We start from the raw sequence: 19,051 nt of genomic DNA, 5'->3' as shown, positions 1-19,051 counted from the left end.
AGTACAAAGATTTCTCCTACTCCCTATTAGGGAATAAAAGGCGTTAGTTGATTTTTTTTTTTTTTTAGAACCTATAATCGTATATCAATATCATGGATACCAGTAATTTGTATAATCATGGAGTCACATTGTTCGATACTAAATTTCGATATCTGCAGTAATTTATTCAGAGAAATGAAAAAAATGCATGTTGGCAACACTTGCGCATCTCAGACGCGGCGTTTGTTCTGCTGTAGCGTTAGTTTTTGTTTTGCTTGTATGTTAACCGGTGACTTTGTTATTTTATTCAATGCCGGTCGTTTAAATTTCATATTTTTTTAAACTCTTAAGTCTTATTTTTTAAAGCATTAAGTCTACCTTTGCAATGTCGAAGAGGCAAAACTGCAGTTTAATGACGATCTCCAGAAAGAATTCAAATTTATTAAACTCGACAAGCTGTGCACTGATGGAACAAAAGTGGTACGCAAAAATTGTAATATCCATTTTTCCCTTTATCATGTAGGCAGAAGCGACATCAACTAACATCAACATAGCCAGAAACATAAGGATGCTGAAAAGACTCTGGATTCAGTTAAAAACATCAGCTCGTTTATGGTGAGACGTGATGGTGACAGCCAAAGTGATAAAATTGCAGCAAGTGAAGCTCTTGTTGTTTATCATATTGTGTGTCAAGGCCAAAGTTTTTTTTCAAATGACTGCTTGTCGATATTGATCAATAAAATTTATGAATTTTTCTTCAGCACGTACCAAATCTATAAATTTGGTAAGTAAAATTTATAAATTATAAATTTATAAATTTTTCTTCAGCACGTACCAAATCAAAAGCAATAATAACCAATGTTTTATCGCCATACATATTGGGTAAAGTAAAACTTTTGTTTTATCATCTTACTTTTTCAAGAACACAGAATATTACATAACCCCCGTCCCGGTTCTGTCTCAAGGAAATATGGTCAGCCTAACTACCAATGATCTGTTGTCTCAATTAAGAGTTTTGGCTTATGCTTATAGAAGGATTGGAGAATGATTTATAACCAAAAAGACAAGAATCCATCAATCTTATTCAAAGTAACTAGATGTGATGAGCAATTCTGTGACGTTTTTTTAACACGCATTGGACACTTCCATACAAATATAGCAACATATAGTGGTGAATGTACCTGAACTAGGCCAATTACATAACTCTTTATCTTCACCATTTACTCTCCACCTCATAAACATTTCTAAACAAGTAACCCAATTTCACAACGCACGTGTTGTCTAGTAATATTTAGATGAACAGATAGCGATTTATCAATTGCGTGGATTACCAATTCTCACTTACGGTACATCTGTTTATTCCGATCAACTCCATTCACAAACGTAACGAGATGTTTGGGATAAACAGGTGTACAGTAGGTGAGAATTGGTAATCCACGCAATTGATAAATCGCTATCAGTTCATATAAATATTACTAGACAACAACTGCTAATAAATCTCATGCATTGGATGCTGATTCAATAAATTTAATGGATTAAATCATATCGGAAAATGGGATATATACAATAGGGGTATCCTAATAAATTCAATAAGTATTATGCAGGCCATTTTTAAAAACTTACTATCCTTCACAGTGAAAACAGCTAATTATTATTATTACCACTCCAAGACCTCATGGAGTCAAAGACTCATCTGGGAAATGTTTTCACATAAATCTACTCGTTTTAGTTCTTTCATACCAAACTAATTTTTATGTGTTACAGATATTGGAAATACTTGTGTAATACTATAGAAATGGCTTTTGGTTCTATTTATAAGCGCCTCTGTAGCGCAATTGGAAGAACAACGGTACATTGCGCCCTTCGATTGGAACAGGCCTAAGTTCAATTCTCGTCGTGACGGGAGGAATCTTTATCTGGACGATTTCAATCGAAAGTGAGTTAGCCGATCTCGTACGGGGGTAGCAGGGTTTTTCTCCCGGAAACTCGGGTTTTTCATCCCGCTTACAGACAAATCGGCCTTTCAGAACACACGTAACTTACAGACAAAAAATACTAGTTGTGGAGGTGGGCGGTAGATGGCGTTGATGGAGATGATTTGTAGTAGAGGTTCGGTGTAGTAGTTGAGACAGTTGTAGGTGTCCCCCCGCGATGAGTCTTCGGACTCCTTGGATGTGTCAGGAATAATAATAATAATAATAATACCACTAGGCTGCTCAAGGAAAACTGTTACAGGTTCGATTTTATTTGCAGACTAAGGGAACTTTTTTTTAGTCTTTCTCCTGTATGTCTCGAGTTGGTTGATCTGCTAGAGTAAGCATGGTTCTCCTGGAAACTCAAGCATTTGATTCCGCGTCTCCAAAAACTATCGTTGCAATCACATTATTTCACAGAATAAGACGAATTTAATGGTTTAACTCTAATGCCATTAAAAGATTCAAGGACTAGGGGTGTATCTTTCCAGGTATGCTATTTCATTTTGTCTTATAGGGAGGAAAAGTCTGCCTTACCTAGGCCGAAGTCCCAACTGGCCAATGTGGAATCAATTGGGGACTAAAACTTCCAAGATATGTAGAAGGGCTACTGCAACCTGGCACTGTTAATTCTTCTAGTGACTTCACTCCAAATGGCTAATACTTTGTGCCTTACAATACAACTCATGGTGCATCGGTTGTCGCGTAGAATAATCAGATCTATGTTCGGGACTTAGGGAGAGCGTTATGTTTCAGACGAATATTAGTCTCCAACAAAATTCAGCGATATTCTGTACGAGGAATACGGAAGGTATTCGATTATTCTTAAAGGCAATTTTACATCGGCAACAGAAATTCCGATGTAAAATACATTGGCATTTCAGATAACTGCTCTTGGCGTTGTCTGTAAATAGATGGAGATGTATAAAATTAACATCATGAGAATCACAATGACCCATTGTTATGGAGAAAATCATTTATTCAATGATTTTCTCCATAACATTCGGTCCTGTAATTTTCAGTGCTAGTTGTTTATTCAAGGTGAATGAAAACATCCTAAGGTAGCTGTGATAATGAAGATAGTTCAGGAAATGCAGTAATCCAGTAAATGCAGGATACTTTGTATTATATTTAAGGCTCATCCTACCAATGTGTCAGTTGTGATAGTTTAGCATTCCACGCAAATAGGCCTGATGAATAGAGTGAGGAATCTATGAAAACATACAGAATGTTTTGGACTGCGTACCAAGTGGAGATGTACTTTACATATTAGGGGTAGGCTGATCATACATACCGTATTGAATGGGACAGTACCGTTTTTTTTTTCATATTTCCCGGCCGTCCCGTTGTTTTAATAAAAATGCCAATTTTGTCCTTTTTTTAATAAAAAATTATAAATATACTTTAATATTGGTCAATCATAAATTATCATTCATAACCTATAATCGTATATCAATATCATGGATACAAGCCAATTGTATAAACATTTAGTCACATTGTTCGATACTAAATATCGATATCTGCAGTGATTTATTCAGAGAAAATAAACAATGCATGTTGCAACATTTGCACGTCTCAGAAGCTGCGTCTGTTCTACTGTAACGTTAGTTTTTGTTTTGCCTGTATGCTAACCGGTGGCTTTGTTATTCAATGCCGGTGGTTTAAATTTCATCTTTTGTAGTTTAAAGTCTTATTTTTTTTAAAGCTTTTAGTCTATCTTTGTAGTCAAAGAGGCGAAACTGCAGTTTTAATGACGATCTCCAGTAAGAATTCAAATTTCTTTAAGTGGACAAGCTCTGTAGTGATGAAACAAAAGTACAGATTTTTTCTGAAATGAGAAAAAAATGCCTAGACTTTCAAGACTTTTGTAATATTTTAGATTTATTCTTTGTCTTCCAGGAAGTACAGCACCTGTTGAGAGAATATTTTCTGTTATGAACAGTATGTGGTCAATCTAGATTAAGTGTTGAGACAATGAGGGGTATGTTAGTTGTAGGATAAAATTGCATTATGGAGTGTGAGAAGTTTTATGATAAGGTGTTGGAAGACCGAAATTTGCTGCGTAATATCACTTCATCGGAGAAATATTCATGGTTCGATAGTCGTGAAATACAGTCCCCCTCTACGTCTACCTAAATGTTTGTATGGGTTTTGTCAAGAATAATGGTAAGCTCAGTATGTTTATGTAATAAAACTTTTTATCGTCTTACTTTTTCATGAATACAGAATATTACATAATGTCCCGTCCCATCCCGTTTTTGTCATCCCAACGTCCCATTTTTGTCTCAAGGAAATATGGTCAGCCTACTTAGGGGACTTTAATGCAAGAGTTGGAGAGAGTATGAGAGTGTGGCCGGAGTGTCGCATGTTTGGTCTGGGTTATTGTAACACCCGTGGTGAAACTGTTCGAATCAGTGCATGCTAACATATTAGTTATTACCAATATCTGCTTCCAGAAACACCAACAACGGACCTATTCTTGAACACCCAACACTGATAATTCAAGGCATGTGACTGATTACCTCCTGGTCTCCAAAGGTAGAGGACAAGCACCTCTGATGTGAATACTTGTCCTAGCGCAGACCGAGGTACAGACCATCAGCTAGTAAGAGCCAAAGTAAGACTAAGACTGGGAAACCTTCCAAGTCAGGCACGTCGCTCTAGAGAACTGGATGTCAGAGTAATTCCTGTTGTCTTCTTCATAGAAGAAATATCGACTTAGTTGGATGAGATTTTATTGGAGACTTGTGAGGAGAACGCACTTCGAATGCTTGGGAAACGAGTTAAGGTTATAATACAGGATACAGCCAAGAATTATCTCAATCCACTCAGAACGCCCACGGATATTAGACTCAACATGAGATCTAATTGAGAGAAGGCAGTTGGAAAAACAAAGACAGGGAATAAAGAACAAGAGATTATACAGAGAAGACAGAAGAGCCATCAGGCAGCACAAGGAAAATTTTATACTAAATTTGAAGAGAGAGTGTTTGAGGTGAGGTGGCACAATTACATAAGGATGTTTTATTTAGTTTGTAACCTAAAGCACAAATTTAAGACTAAATTGAATGTCACCAAAAACAGGAATGGAGCAGCAGTAACGGAAGACCTGTTTTTGCGAGAAGAATTTATATTTTGTAAAATCAAAGGAACAAAAACAGAGCATAGAAAATTAAAAATGTGTATCTTAGACTACTTTAGAGTAGTCTAAGATACACATTTCGAGGGTGTTCAGTATGTGAAACTGTAAGAAGTAATGCAAAAATGGGTTTTTCTCAACACACTAACAGGTTGATGGTTAACTTGTACAGGGAGCAAGAAACCACGGTAAGAACAGGTGTTGGATAACTGACTGACTTCAGGTGGGGAAAGGATTTAGGCAAAGATGCCTACTTTCTGCTCACCTGTTTAGTATCTATGCTGAGGGCATGATGCTTGTAGCATTGGATGAGCTCAACAGGAATTAGTATAGGTGGTAGATGGATCATCTACCACCTATTATCTGAGGTATGCTAAAGATAGGTACTCTTTTGTAATGACATGGCAGAACTAGGAGAGATTTTTGACAAAGTTAATGAAGTCGGTAAGAACAAAGCACCTCAGCTCAACCCTGGAAAGATAAACATCATGGTTCCCAAAAGAAATACAGACCAGAAAACTCCTGAGAAACAAATGTATCTTAATGGAGAAAGAATTGAGGAAATCTGCAAGTTCGAGTTCTCTGCTCCATTATTAATGTGAAGAATTTCTGTTCAGAGGACTTCATAACAAGATTAGGTATGGCTAAAAGAACAGTTACAGACATCTAACATCTGAGAGTATGGATCTATCTATATATACTGAAAGGCGGATAAATGGATGCTTGCTAAGAAGGATCAGAAGAACTTTATGATTCTTTAAGGATATTGAAGAAGAAAGTTGAAATACTTTGGACACATTGAAACAATGGATGGAGGACGTCTCAAAATAGATGGTAAAGTTCCTGGAAAAAGATGAAGAGGTACACTTTGAATGGGATTGAAGGATGATGTGTCTGGAATGACTGATCATCAGAAAGTTGAAGTTTCCAGAAAAGCATACAAAAAATAAGACTTAAAACTTTAAAAAATATGAAGTTTAAACCACTGGCATTGAATAACACAGTCACCTAGTAGCATAGCAAACTAGCGCTACAGCAGAACAGAAGCCGCGTAAGTGTTACCAACATGTATTTTTTATTTTCTCTGCATAAATCACTGTAGATATCGATATTAAGTATCGAACAATGCGACTCCAAGACTATACAAATTGCTGGTATCCATGATATTGATATACGATTATAGTTTATGAATAATAATTTATGATTGACTAATGTTAAAATATATTTATAATTTTTATTAAAAACGGGAAGAAATTGGCATTTTTATTAAAACGAACGGGAAGGCCGTGAAATAGAAAAAAAAAAAAAAAAAACGGTACGCTCCGATTCAAAATGATCAGCCGACGGATAAGTCTTCCAAGCAGAAGAAAACTAGTTGTGCTGTTTATTGGAATTAAAATAGTGTTTTTGTTTTTTATCTCTCAGCTTATAGTCATTAAATCTATTTCAAAAATATGTCTCTCAGCTGAGTAAAAATCAGTTATATCACAAATATATATATATATATATATATATATATATATATATATATATATATATATATATATATATATATATGGTTTATGTTTTCATCTGATAGTTGTATTATAAGAAGCCTGTTAACGGAACAGCAAAAATTAATATATATCATAGAGAAAGAGTGTCATTGACACTTTGGTTAATAATAGCTCATCCAGCTGATAACGTCAGCTGATAACAACCTGATAGCAACCGTTTATCAACACTACCTTGCCTGATGTCACAAAATAAAATAATGATATCATATATTTCTCTGCCAATAGTTCAAAAGACAGTTATACCAATTGATTCTTTCAATTTTTCTTTTTTCTTTTTTAATTCCAGAAGAATGAACCAATAAATTTGCTTTGCACTTTTGCCTTCGTTAAGGTGCTAAACAAGGATAAGTCAGCTTTTGTCATTAGTGCCTTTGTGACACAATCGTGAATACGACACAACGTTCGACACGCAGTCATCAGTTTCAAGGACCTGCATTCAGATCCACCCTAGGGCGTGAGAAACTTTAATTAAAGACTTTTCAACTGAAGGTGAGATAATTTGCCCTACACAGTTGTGGCAGGGATTTTCCTCTCTGAAACTCTTGTTTTTCTTCTTGAAAAAAAAAAAAAGCCAATCGCCACGCACCCTTGCAATTAGCATATAAAATGATAAGAACCCTTAATTCTACTTAAACTGAACCAATTTTCAGATATTTAAATAAGTTGTGTATGGAGGAGCTTATACAACTTAGTCGAATATCTGAAAAGGTTGTATATAGAGGCACATAATATACATGAAGGAAAGTAGCTAGTAGGATGCAAGGTTTGGGCTGTGGTTAGGACATCAGTTGGCCATAATCCGGCCCTATTACACATGAAATATTTCAAGACACTTCAGATATCCAGTAAGGAGAGTAGTGGGCTCACATGGAAAAATGAACACCTTCTATTACCTAAACGTGTGCTGAATGCAACTGTACACAGAATAAATGAAATAGTAAGAAAGTTATTAATAATAGGCATAGGAGAATTGTTTTTCCTCTCATCTCTTTGAAGTGCTGATCTAACTACATCCTGATTACTTCCCACAGATTTGGTCATCTCAAATTTGCTGGTATTAGTAAATGTTAGAAAATATTCAGACGCGTGAACCGAATTAATACCGGGAATGTGGAATATATGCCATGGGAATAGACTGAAATGTGAGTTGAAAAGTTTGGAAATTTAATAGAAAAGATATTTTGTTAGAAACAGAGAAGTTGATATGGCTTCTTGATAATATAGATAATGGGATTTTTTTTTTATCACATGGCAAAGCTGAACACACACACACTCATAAATGAAAGATAAGTAACAGTGAAGTTATTTGCAGATGGAAATAAACATGCATAAATTTAGCACTGCAAACAACAATATGACTATAAGCAAATAGTCATGTAAGATTTTGCGAAGTTTTCTTTCATCGACTGACTCGTCTCTTGCGATTCGTTGTGATTTTAAAATAAATTGTTCTCTGATTTGCTTAACATTTATTTCTCTCGCTCTCACACTTTTTTTTTTTTTTTGTCAATAGCTTGAAATTAAAGATTGCAAATTCGAACGGTGGATTTTTCTTAATTGTTTAGTTCATTAAGAGGAGTTAATATTAAAATTATCGAATTAATATCGAAATGGAAGAGCTCCTAGAGTTTAAAGAGTGGATGACGGGAGACCTACCAATCAGCCTAAAATGCAAATATGATCATACTACCCATTCTAACCTATGGATCACAAACACGGTCACTAACAACTAAATAAGCAACCAAGCTAAGAACTTGCCAAAGAGCAATGGAAAGAAGTATGTTAAACATCCAAAGGATAGAAAAAAAAAAAATAATAATAAGAGCCCTAGAAATAAGACAGAAAACAAAAGTCACTGACGTCATAAGAACAGTAAAATCCCTAAAATGGAAATGGACAGGACACTTGATGAGATAACAAGATGATACACGGGATAAACTCACCACTTACTGGATACCTGGAGAGGGAAAGAGAAGTAAAGATAGATAGAAGACCAGATGGAGAGATTAACTTACTCTAACAGCAGGACCAACCTGATCAAGAGATAAATTTTATTAAGTCTTTTGTCTATTCTATTTTTATGCAGCAAAAAAAAAAAAAGTAAAACGAAAAAATAGTGAAAATAATTGAAACTGAAATAGAGATAAATATCATTGCAATAAATCCTTATAAAAATAAAATGAAATTATTATAATAAATATAAACCCAACGAGAAATGTACTGAGCGAATTATGAGGTCAAAGATGTTTACATGTACCTTGTTTATCAAAGCCGAAATCTAAGTGAAAGCACATGGCTGTAGAGTTCTTTTATATGATAATTGGCCTATTTAACAAGGCCATAAGTCCACGAAGCGATGGGAAATATTCGATGAACTTTATTGTAGCGTCCATAAATAGGTTAGGAATCAATAACTACGCTGCTAGTTAACATATTGTTATACAGTTAGCGATGTTAAAGCAATTTTTTTATTGTGCTATCATGGGACCCCCTGGGTCAGGAAAAGGTACAATCTCATCTAGAATTTGTAGTAAATTTAATATGAAGCACATTTCTAGCGGTGATTTGATGAGGTCCAGAGTTCTTTCTAATACTGGTAAGTATAGAATATTCATCAGTGATTTGCATTTGAAGTCTCAACGACATAAAATACAACCAAATTTTATTTTTTTTTATGAAATTTTAAAGAGAAAAATAGTTTTAAGGGTTAATCTTCTATATGAATACTGTGAAATACATTTCTAGTCGTGTGACGTATTGAAATCGTTTAATAAATAAACATTCAATATAAAATAATAATACTTCCAAAAGAATCAAACACAAGAGTATGCTTAAGAGGTAGTTACATTTGGTACCACTAGTTGCCAAAAATGACTGTCTGGAGTAAGATTAAGATGACCGAAAATGTATATGCTTGTGGGACCAGAATATAGTGTTTTGTAATACAGCAAGTGTGGATCTTGCTAGATTAGCAGAATTAGGTTCATCCTAGATGAGGATCTTTGCCCCCTGCTGGGGAGAATGAATGATATAATAACAGAGATAGAATTAAAGGACAACCTAAGTAAACTAAAAAAATGGTAAATCAGCAGAAGATGGGATAAACTTTAACTGTATACATTTTATAGGAAAATTTTACAAGTATAGTAACACCTATATTTGAAATGGGAGGTAAAAGGAAACCTGCTGATTACAGATGTATTAGTTTATTGAAATTCATGCTACAAAATATATAGTAGAATAATTAATGAAAAATTGAAAATATATTATTATTATACAGGCGCCTCCATGGAGTTCAAAGACTCATTACGGTAGACCAATCAATCCACACCATCTATCATACCTCTTCTTGAACCCATTAACAGACAAAGCACTCACAACTGGCACTGGCATCCCATTCCACTGATTCACAATTCTCTAAGCAAAAAATCTAGTCCTCGCACCCCTACAAACCACACCTTTATTCAACTTCCAGGGATGACCCCTTGTTCTGGTCCCTTCACCAAGTGCTGAAATATTTCCTTTGCATCTAACCTATAAAACCCTTTAAGCAACTTAAATGTTTCTATCATATCCCCTCCTTTTCTCCTATCAACCAACTTCTGCAATCCACACACCTCCAATCTATTCTCTTAGGGAACATTCCACAGGCCACTCGCCTCTGAATCCTCTCCTGCTTTGTCATCTCCAAGAAACCCAGGGGACTAGACTTGAGCACATTAATCTAGATGTGGGCATATCGTGGCCTTATAAAGAGGAATAACAACTTCCTTATCTCTACTTGTTAATGTGTTCTTCACTAGCTAAGTAATCTTAAGGACTATAGCAATCTGTTTATTCCAAAATGGATAACTTTACATTTCTTGACATTAAACTGATACCCATTATCTTTTGCCCATACTGACAGCCTATTTAAATCATTATGCAAGCTCTCCACATTGCCTTGATTAACTATTACTCTACCTAATTTTGCATCACCAGCAAACTGAATATTTCCTTTCAGGTTGTTTCCTGTATCATTTATGTACAAATGGTCCCACCACCTAACCTTGTGGCACGCCACATCACCTATTTTTGCCTAGATTCTGCCTCTCCATATACTGCTTTTTGATATCTGTGCAGCAGCCACTCTCTTATCCACTTAACCAGTGTCATATCCATCCCCATTTGTTCTAATTTAAGTAATAGAGTTCCATGTGGTATTCTGTCAAATGAATGCCTTTGCAAAATCCACCATCGTGTAGCGATTTCCTTTATCCAACTCAGCTATTACTCTATTTTTCTATTACAATGAATAATATATACAGTGAAAAAATATTATTAGAATGTCAAAATGATTTAGAAAAGGACTCCCCTACAATAGATGCAGCTTTTTGTTTAAAACTACTTATAGAGAAAAGAAGAGAATTTAATTTACACTTACCTTTTGTTTATAGATTATGAAAAAGCATTTGATAAAGTAAATAGATACATGTTGTTTGATATATTACAAAGAATAAATATACCTAATATTTTACACATTGTGTTGTTTCCAGAAATTGACAATAATGCAGAGTAAATAATAACTAAAATATTTTACTTATTACTTCCTATATACTCACTTTGCTAAGATATATCAACCAAGTGTATGGTGCATGGTACTACTGCTACGTTGGATGAAGAGTTAGAGATTCATGAAAATGAAGTTAAGAGCTCTTGCATAACCTGGATAAGAATTTGTCAATAGGGACAGATGGAATATCTTTAACATTTGTTAAAGGAATGTTCAGCTGAATTGGCTAGGCCTTTCACACATTTGTATAACTTGAGTCTCAGCTCAAGAATGATACCACAGGAATGGAAGGAATGTATGATAGTTCCATTGCAGAAGGGTGGTGCAAAAACTGATGTGTCTAACTACCGATCTGTTAGTATCTCTGGCGTGGTAGTGAAGATTTTAGAGAAGTTGGTAAGAACTCGCATACAGAAATGGGTAGACAAGCATTCTATACCATGCAGGGAACAGCATGGGTTTACTAAAAAAAGGTCATGTTTTAGCAATTTGCTCATATTTTATAACAATGTTATGGCCGAGTTGGATAAAGGGAATGGATACACTATGATAATGTTGGATTTTTCTAAGGCATTTGATAGGATACCACACAATAGGCTGTTGTGTAAACTGGAAAATATGGGATTGGAACATAATCTATTGACTTAGATCAGAGAATGGTTGACAGACAGATATCAAAAAGTGGTATACAGTGGGTATGAATCTGCCAGATTTAAGGTAACCAGTGGTGTACCTGAGGGTTCGGTCCTTGGGCCATTATTGTTCAATCTATACATTAATGACATCAAGCAGGGTCTATCATCAGATTTGCAATTGTTTGCTGATGATGCGAAGATAGGCAGGGCAATCAGGAATGCTACTGATATTCAGCAATTACAAAATGATATGAATAGACTGGAAATCTGGGAAAACGAAAATCAGTTTAATGTTAGTAAGTGTAAAGTTATATGCATTTTGGCGTGATTAGAGTTCTAGCGGAATATTATATTAGCGGGGTTATGCTACAAGAAACTGAAGAGGCAAGGGATCTTGGTGTATTGGCAGATAAGAATTTAAAGTTCGAAGGTCACATAGCAAAAGTTGCAAATACAACTCAAACGATGATTGCTATGTTGAAGCGAACCTTGACATGTAAGGATAAGGAAGTAATTTTGCCTCTTTATAAGGCATTGATAAGACCATACTTGGATTACTGTGCGCAGATTTGGTCTCCCGGGTTCCAAGGAGATAAAGAAGCTTTGTAAAGGGTGCAAAGAAGAGTTACAAAGATTATATCTGGATTATGGGATTTAGATTATGAGGACAGATTGCAAGTATGTGGATTACAGATTCTGGTTAACAGGAGAAAGAGGGGGTGATATGATAGAGGTCTATAAACTTTTGAATGGGTGTTATAGCATTTCAACTGATGAAATTTTTCGTTATATGGAAGGTGGGGAGAGAACATGGGGGGGGTCATCCATGGAAGTTAAATTTATTTGCAGTCAAGAAAGGGGTAAGAGCTAGGTTTTTCTCCCAGAGAGCAGTGAGTGAGTGGAATAATTTGCCCTTATGGGTAGTGAGTGTTCTAGTGTGAATGAATTCAAGGGTAAGTATGATAGCTGGGTTGGGTAATTTACAGCTTCCCTCGATGAGTCCTTGATTCCTTGGTGGTCTCTAGATAATAATAATATTTGACCAAAGTTAAATTGGCATCTTTGGAGATTAATACACTGTTATCAAACACACACATATGCAGGCACACTTCAGTAACCAAAATGGAACAGGAGAGATACAAGATGATCTGAAGTCCTATAATTACACCTCCTGTTGGGTGTTCTTGGGCTGAATGTCTGCTGATGATGGTTTCCCATATAACAGGCAGTTTGATACAGCCATAGGTTGGGACTTTAGGTAATCTCTCCTGTTCCATTTTTGTTACTAAAGTGTGCCTGCTTGCATGTGCTTGATACCAGTGTATTAATCCTTAAAGATGTCAATATAACTTCAGTGAGATATAGGAAGAAGTAATAATTAAAATATTTTAGTTATCTACTCTATGTTGTCCATAGAGAAACAACATGATACATGAGAATCAAAATATAAACCTAAACACCAGGACCTAATATTTTACTAAAGGCAGTGTTGAATATATACAAAGATAATTAAATAAAAATAAATAAAAAATAAAAAAAAAACTCTGAAAAACAATCTATAAACAAGCAGTCAGACAGGGATGTCCACTGTTTCCGATTTTAATATTTTTATTAATGAAATACTAATTCTGTGGAACACTTGAAATAACCCAAGCATAGAAATCTCCAGGAATAATATAATAAATACATTATTATTTGCAGATGATCAGGTAATAATATCAGATAAGGAAGACAATTTGCAAAGAGCAATACATAATTCAAACATTATAGTAGAACAGTTTGGAATGAGAATATCCATAGATCAAACTAAAACATTGGCATTTTGTGGGCAAATTCCAGTTAGAAGTAAAATAGTTATTAATAATAAAATAATAGAATAAATAAATGCTTTTAATTAGCTTGGATGTGAAATATCATATGAGGATGAAAAGGACATGAAATTAAAAACTTCAAATTTTTACAGATTATAGGCCTGATAAATAGAATGCTCAGTCCAAATATTGTACAAAAAGAAATTCTTGAAAATGTAGATTAAAATCAAGTGACATGAAAACGTGAAAAGAACTGCAAAATACAGATTATTAGACCAAAACAAAGAGAGGGATATTTTAAAAGAACTAAAATTAAAATCAGTGGAAGAAAAACTAAGCAAATATAAACAAAATTAGATAGAACATATAAACTGAATTGCCAACATCCAATATTCTAAACAGTTAATGAAATATTTACCAGTAAACCTCAAAAGAGGATATTAGATTGAAAGTGGAACATGTCATCAGATCTATATCTGTATTTAGCATTATTATGATGTTAAATTGATGAATGGCATTTTAAACAAAAGCTGCATAAAAAATTGAATGACAATTTTAAAGTGTAATAAGACAGGTGAAGTTTGTGATATTATAAGTTACAGGAATGGAAATAAATGAGAGAACAGAAATAGATAAGCAAGGTGGATAAAGTATGAATTATTGTAATCATTAAGGGGTTGCTTAAAGTGGTCAAAACCAAATAACTGGGAGGAGACCTCCACATAGCCATTCAGGAATGCAGATAACCAACTGGGACTTCTGACCTAATGTCTATTCTCACCTTCATGTGGTGTGCTCTGTTAGTAGGTGCACACTGGTACTGAACAAAAAAGGATGTGTTGGCAATTTGGGACTTAGCCGACCAAATTGTATTCTCTATTGGCTTAAACCACAAATGCATATGTTGGTATACAGCATGATTTCATGCTGACTGGTGCGTCGCCCGGTTAAACAAGGTCCTCGCTATTTTCATTAGGTAACCCAGGGCCAGTGGCGCACTCAGGATTTAATCTTTGGAGGGGGGGGGGACAAATCTGACTGAGCATCTGCAGTGATCGCCAATACATGATACCCATGATCTCCTCTGGCCCAGCTCGGGCAAACGAAGTACTGCCCGAGCACTAATTCGTTCACCTTGCGTTCACAGCGACCAGGATTCCACAGTGCTATAGGGTATTCCCACCTTATGTGACCACTAATTCATAAGTAGCATAGAAGACACGACACAACATAAATTTAAAAAAAAAAAAATTTAATTAGGGAAAGATTTTTAGAAATTTTTCTGGTGTTTTTTCCTCTTTCTTTTGGAGGGGGCCAGGGGCCCCCCCCTCCCTGGGTGTGCCAATGACCAGGGCGAACAGTCAAAAGTCACATACTGGTACATGCTCCAACTCAACATCTAGAAGAAAAAGAATAAACTCAGCATCAGAAGAACTGAAGATGAGAACCATCGGTATAAGGAGTATTAATGGAAAGGAAATTGAACTTGCAGAAGAATTGGAAAAGTATCACATGGACATAATTGGAATTACTGAGACAAAGAAGACAAAATCAGTGAGATATTACTAATTAAGTATAAGATGTTATTTTCAGACAATAATGATAAAGGAAAGGAAGGAGTAGCGATAGCATTCAACACCAAACATGAAGACAAACTTCTTGATTGGAAGGCAGTTTCAAGTAGAGTTATGTGAGCAAACTTCAAAATGGGGACATGGTTAGTGAAACTTATTTGTGCCTATGGTCCCACACAAGATTCTTCCATGGAAAAAGTGGAGGAATTTTTTAAGTAATTAAAACAGGCAGCTGACAGAAAGAAAATGGAAAAAGTGGTCCTTGTTGGAGATCTGAACAGCAAAGAATAGGAAATGAAACCCACCAGGCATATAGGAGCATTTTGGGAAAATTTGGAGAAAAGGGCAAAACTGATAATAATGGTAAGTATTTACTGGACTTGTGCTCATGACACAGACTAGTTATTACTAACACCATGTTTCAACATAAAGATGTGCACAAGTTCACATGGAGAGAAGACAAGAAATAAGAAAAGCCTCATTGACTATGTCATTATTGATAGTGATATCTTTATGTTCGTTCAGGATACGAGTGTACAGAGAATTTGAAGTTGGAAGTAACCAACTTCAAATTCTAAAATTTGAAGTTGGTTACTTCCAACTTCAAATGAAGGGTAAAATGTACTAAGCAGAATAAAAATGGATATGACATTGAAAAGAACAATTGTAAGAAAGTTTTAAAAAGAATTGCAGTTGAGCAACATTTACTAAATAAATTTTACTAAGTAAATTGTAGACTTGACTATACAAACATTATTGAAGACAAAATGAAACAAATCGAAAACAAGAACCAAACTGTGGAGTCTCAGTGTCAAACTCTGAAGAAGACCTTGATTAATTCAGCTAGGGAGGTATGTGGTGAAGTTATATGCAAGGATAGAAAAATAAGAACACCATGGTGGACACAAGAAGTTAAAGAAGCAGTCCTGTAAAAGAAGAAAGTTTCAGAAGTTTCTAGCAAATAAGTCGGCAAATGCCCTAAAAGAATACAGAAAAATGTAATAGAGCTAAGCTGTGTGTAAAAGTAGCTAAACAAACATTATGGGAAGATATAGAAAATAAATATCAGGAAGGGTAAAATGTTCTGGAGGCTGATGAAGCTTAGAAATTCAGGAAAGAGTAAGTACTGTAAAAGTAATCAAAGATGATAAAGGTGACATGAAAACTGAAGATACGAATATCCTAGATATCTGAAGTAATTACTTTGAAAGACTATTAAATGAACCAAGTAGTGACAGAACCATACTAGAAAATTTTCAAGAGGAATGAAAAGAGGAGTACATATCAATACTTGAGGTAGAAAAAACTATCAAAAACTTGAAATGTGGAAAGGCAGCTGGAGTAAGTGATATTCAACTAGAAATGCTTAAGTATGGAGGTATAAAAGTTTTGCATTGGCTACACTGCATAATTCAGAGGGCATAGTCAAAAGGTTGAATTCCCAATGATTGGAGTAGAGCTCTCATAGTATCCACATATTAAAAAAAAAAAAAAGGAATAAAACTGAATGTGAGAATTACAGAGGAATTTCTCAACTAAGTGTTCCAGGTAAGATTCTATATGATAAATATGTTGTCAGTTGAATGAACCTCCCACGATGAGTCTGCTGACTCCATAGAGGGTGTAATAATAATATTTGCAAATGGAATTTCTGAATTTCTTTGCTAATGAGGTAAGTTGCCATTTCTATTAGAGCATTACCTAAAAATTAAATTTTGTTTAAGGTTTGGATTATTCCAACTTTTCATTGCAACTGTGGAGTTAGATTTGCAGTGGGATGCACTTAAAAGCCATAGTAACTAGGTCCATTATATTATCTTTGGCAGTAGTGTGCAGTATGAAATGTACTCCATGAAAGCATCTATCAGAGGATTTGTGCTAACCACAATCTTCCAAAGGGTGAGTGCTGCACTGTCACTTCCCAAACTGCCTTCATTTTACCAGATGCCCTATAATACTGGAAATGACAGAACCTCATCACACATTGACAAGAACAATCAGCTGAGTTTATAGAACCTTTTCTCAAACAGAAACATAGTCCACACAACTGGCCAACTCCTTGAACTCATTGACTTTTCTTGCTCTAACCTCTCTCTCTCAGGCAATGCATTCCATGGTTCAACCACCCTCCACACAAAAAAACCACTCCTCACTCTCTTGCTCACAGCTTCCTTTTTTTGTAACCTCCAGGGATGGCCCCTTGTCATTGCTCCTTCCCACCGTTCCACCAAGTGAAAGAACTCCCCCAATGTCTACCCTGTAACTGCCTCTTAACACTTGAAAAGTCTTGATCATATCACCTCTCCTTCTTCTATCCACCAAACTCTGCAGTCCACATTCCCTCAGTCGATCCTCATAACTGACATTATACAGTCCTGAAGCCATCTTTGTTATCTGTCTCTGTACCCTTTCCACAGTTAATTTATCCCCTTCAAATCCTGGGGACCAAATTTGAGAACAATAGTCTGTGTGGTTTGATCAGGGTCTTATACAACGGAATGATATCTCTTTTATCTCTGCAGGTCAGCATCCCTCTCAGTGTTGCAGCAATTCTCTGGGTTACCTTCACCACCTTTGCAATATGCTCCCTGAATTTCAGTTTTCTATCAATCATCACCCCCAGATTTCTTGTCTCCCCTACTTCCTTCAGTATAGCTCCTCCAATTGAGTATGCATCCTCCCATCGATGGTCCCAAACTTCAAGACTTTATATTCACTTGCTGTATTAAACCAATACTCCCATTAATTTGCCCATCTGTCTAGTTTATTCAAATCCTCTTGCAGGGCTGCCACATCTGTACTCTTACTGATAACCCTTCCCAGCTTCACATCATCCACAAACAACTGAGTATCCCCTTGCAATCCATTGGCAATGTCATTGATATAAAGGTTAAACAATACAAGTCCCAGTACTGAGCTCTGTGAAACCCCACTTGTAACCTTCTGCTTCCTTGATATTCTCCCACTATATACAACTCTCTGATACCTATCAGACAGCCAATCCTGAATCCATTTGACTAACTCGACATTTAAACCCATGTGCTGCAACTTAAATATCAGCTTATCATGTGGCACCCTGTCAAATGCCTTGCAAAATCCAAAAAAATGGCAGTGTATACAGTGGTGAGCTATAAGCGGAACCCCCCTTTGGAGTCTTCGAAATTCGAGTCATCAGAATTCAAGGAGCACCGGCCTACCAGTCCAGAACTCGGGGGGGGGGGGTCCCCTTTCGAGTCTTCGAAATTCGAGTAATCAGAATTCAAGGAGAACTGGCCTACCAGTCCGGGACACAGGGGTTGGGCACCGTAGACAGAACCCCCTAGTAATAACTATAAAATGATAATGCTAGCTTTGTTAGAATAGATATCTGTTCTCCAACCACAGGGTTAAAATTCTGCCTTGAATATTTGTGAATATCTTTACATTCATAAATACCCATGAATGCAATAGATGAATTCCATGGTAGGTGATGTTTGGATAATGACCAAAATGTAGGATTTAAGTATGTATTAGGTCACAGTTGGGAAAAGTTGTATATTGGTAGGAAGTGAAATATGTAACTCACTGTACTATGAGTGAGCTAGTAACTTCAAGTCAGGAATCACAGCCAAAAATAATAGTTACTCTTTCAAACCTTCAGCAGGCAAAGCTGTGCCACTCAAAATATCATTGCATATCATCATATTTCCTGGTTTATACCCTCCAAGTGTATAGGAAACTGTGATAGTCCAGCACAATTAAGTGTTCATCTTTGGTCTGCTGATGAGCTTCTAGCCTAATCTAAGCTACATATGTCAAAATTGGTTTGACTACTATCTTTTATTCTTCTAGT

General features: G+C 35.7%; 1 protein-coding gene across 1 annotated transcript in view; it reads left to right on the top strand.

Moving 5' to 3' along the window:
* Nucleotides 1-8,873: 8,873 nt before the first annotated feature.
* Ak3 (Adenylate kinase 3) overlaps nt 8,874-19,051 on the top strand; it is a 41,289-nt gene continuing 31,111 nt past the window's right edge. Inside the window, exon 1 of the mRNA XM_090410175.1 lies at nt 8,874-9,243. Within this exon, the coding sequence (XP_090266301.1) occupies nt 9,099-9,243 (145 nt within the window). The 5' untranslated portion in view covers nt 8,874-9,098. The remainder of the gene's footprint in view (nt 9,244-19,051) is intronic.

This window comes from Typopeltis vanoorti, chromosome 20 (assembly GCF_054136105.1).
Source record: "Typopeltis vanoorti isolate ZY-2024b chromosome 20, IOZ_Tvanoo_1.0, whole genome shotgun sequence".
Taxonomy (NCBI): Eukaryota; Metazoa; Arthropoda; class Arachnida; order Uropygi; family Thelyphonidae; genus Typopeltis; species Typopeltis vanoorti.
This window is presented reverse-complemented; position numbering and strand designations above follow the sequence as displayed.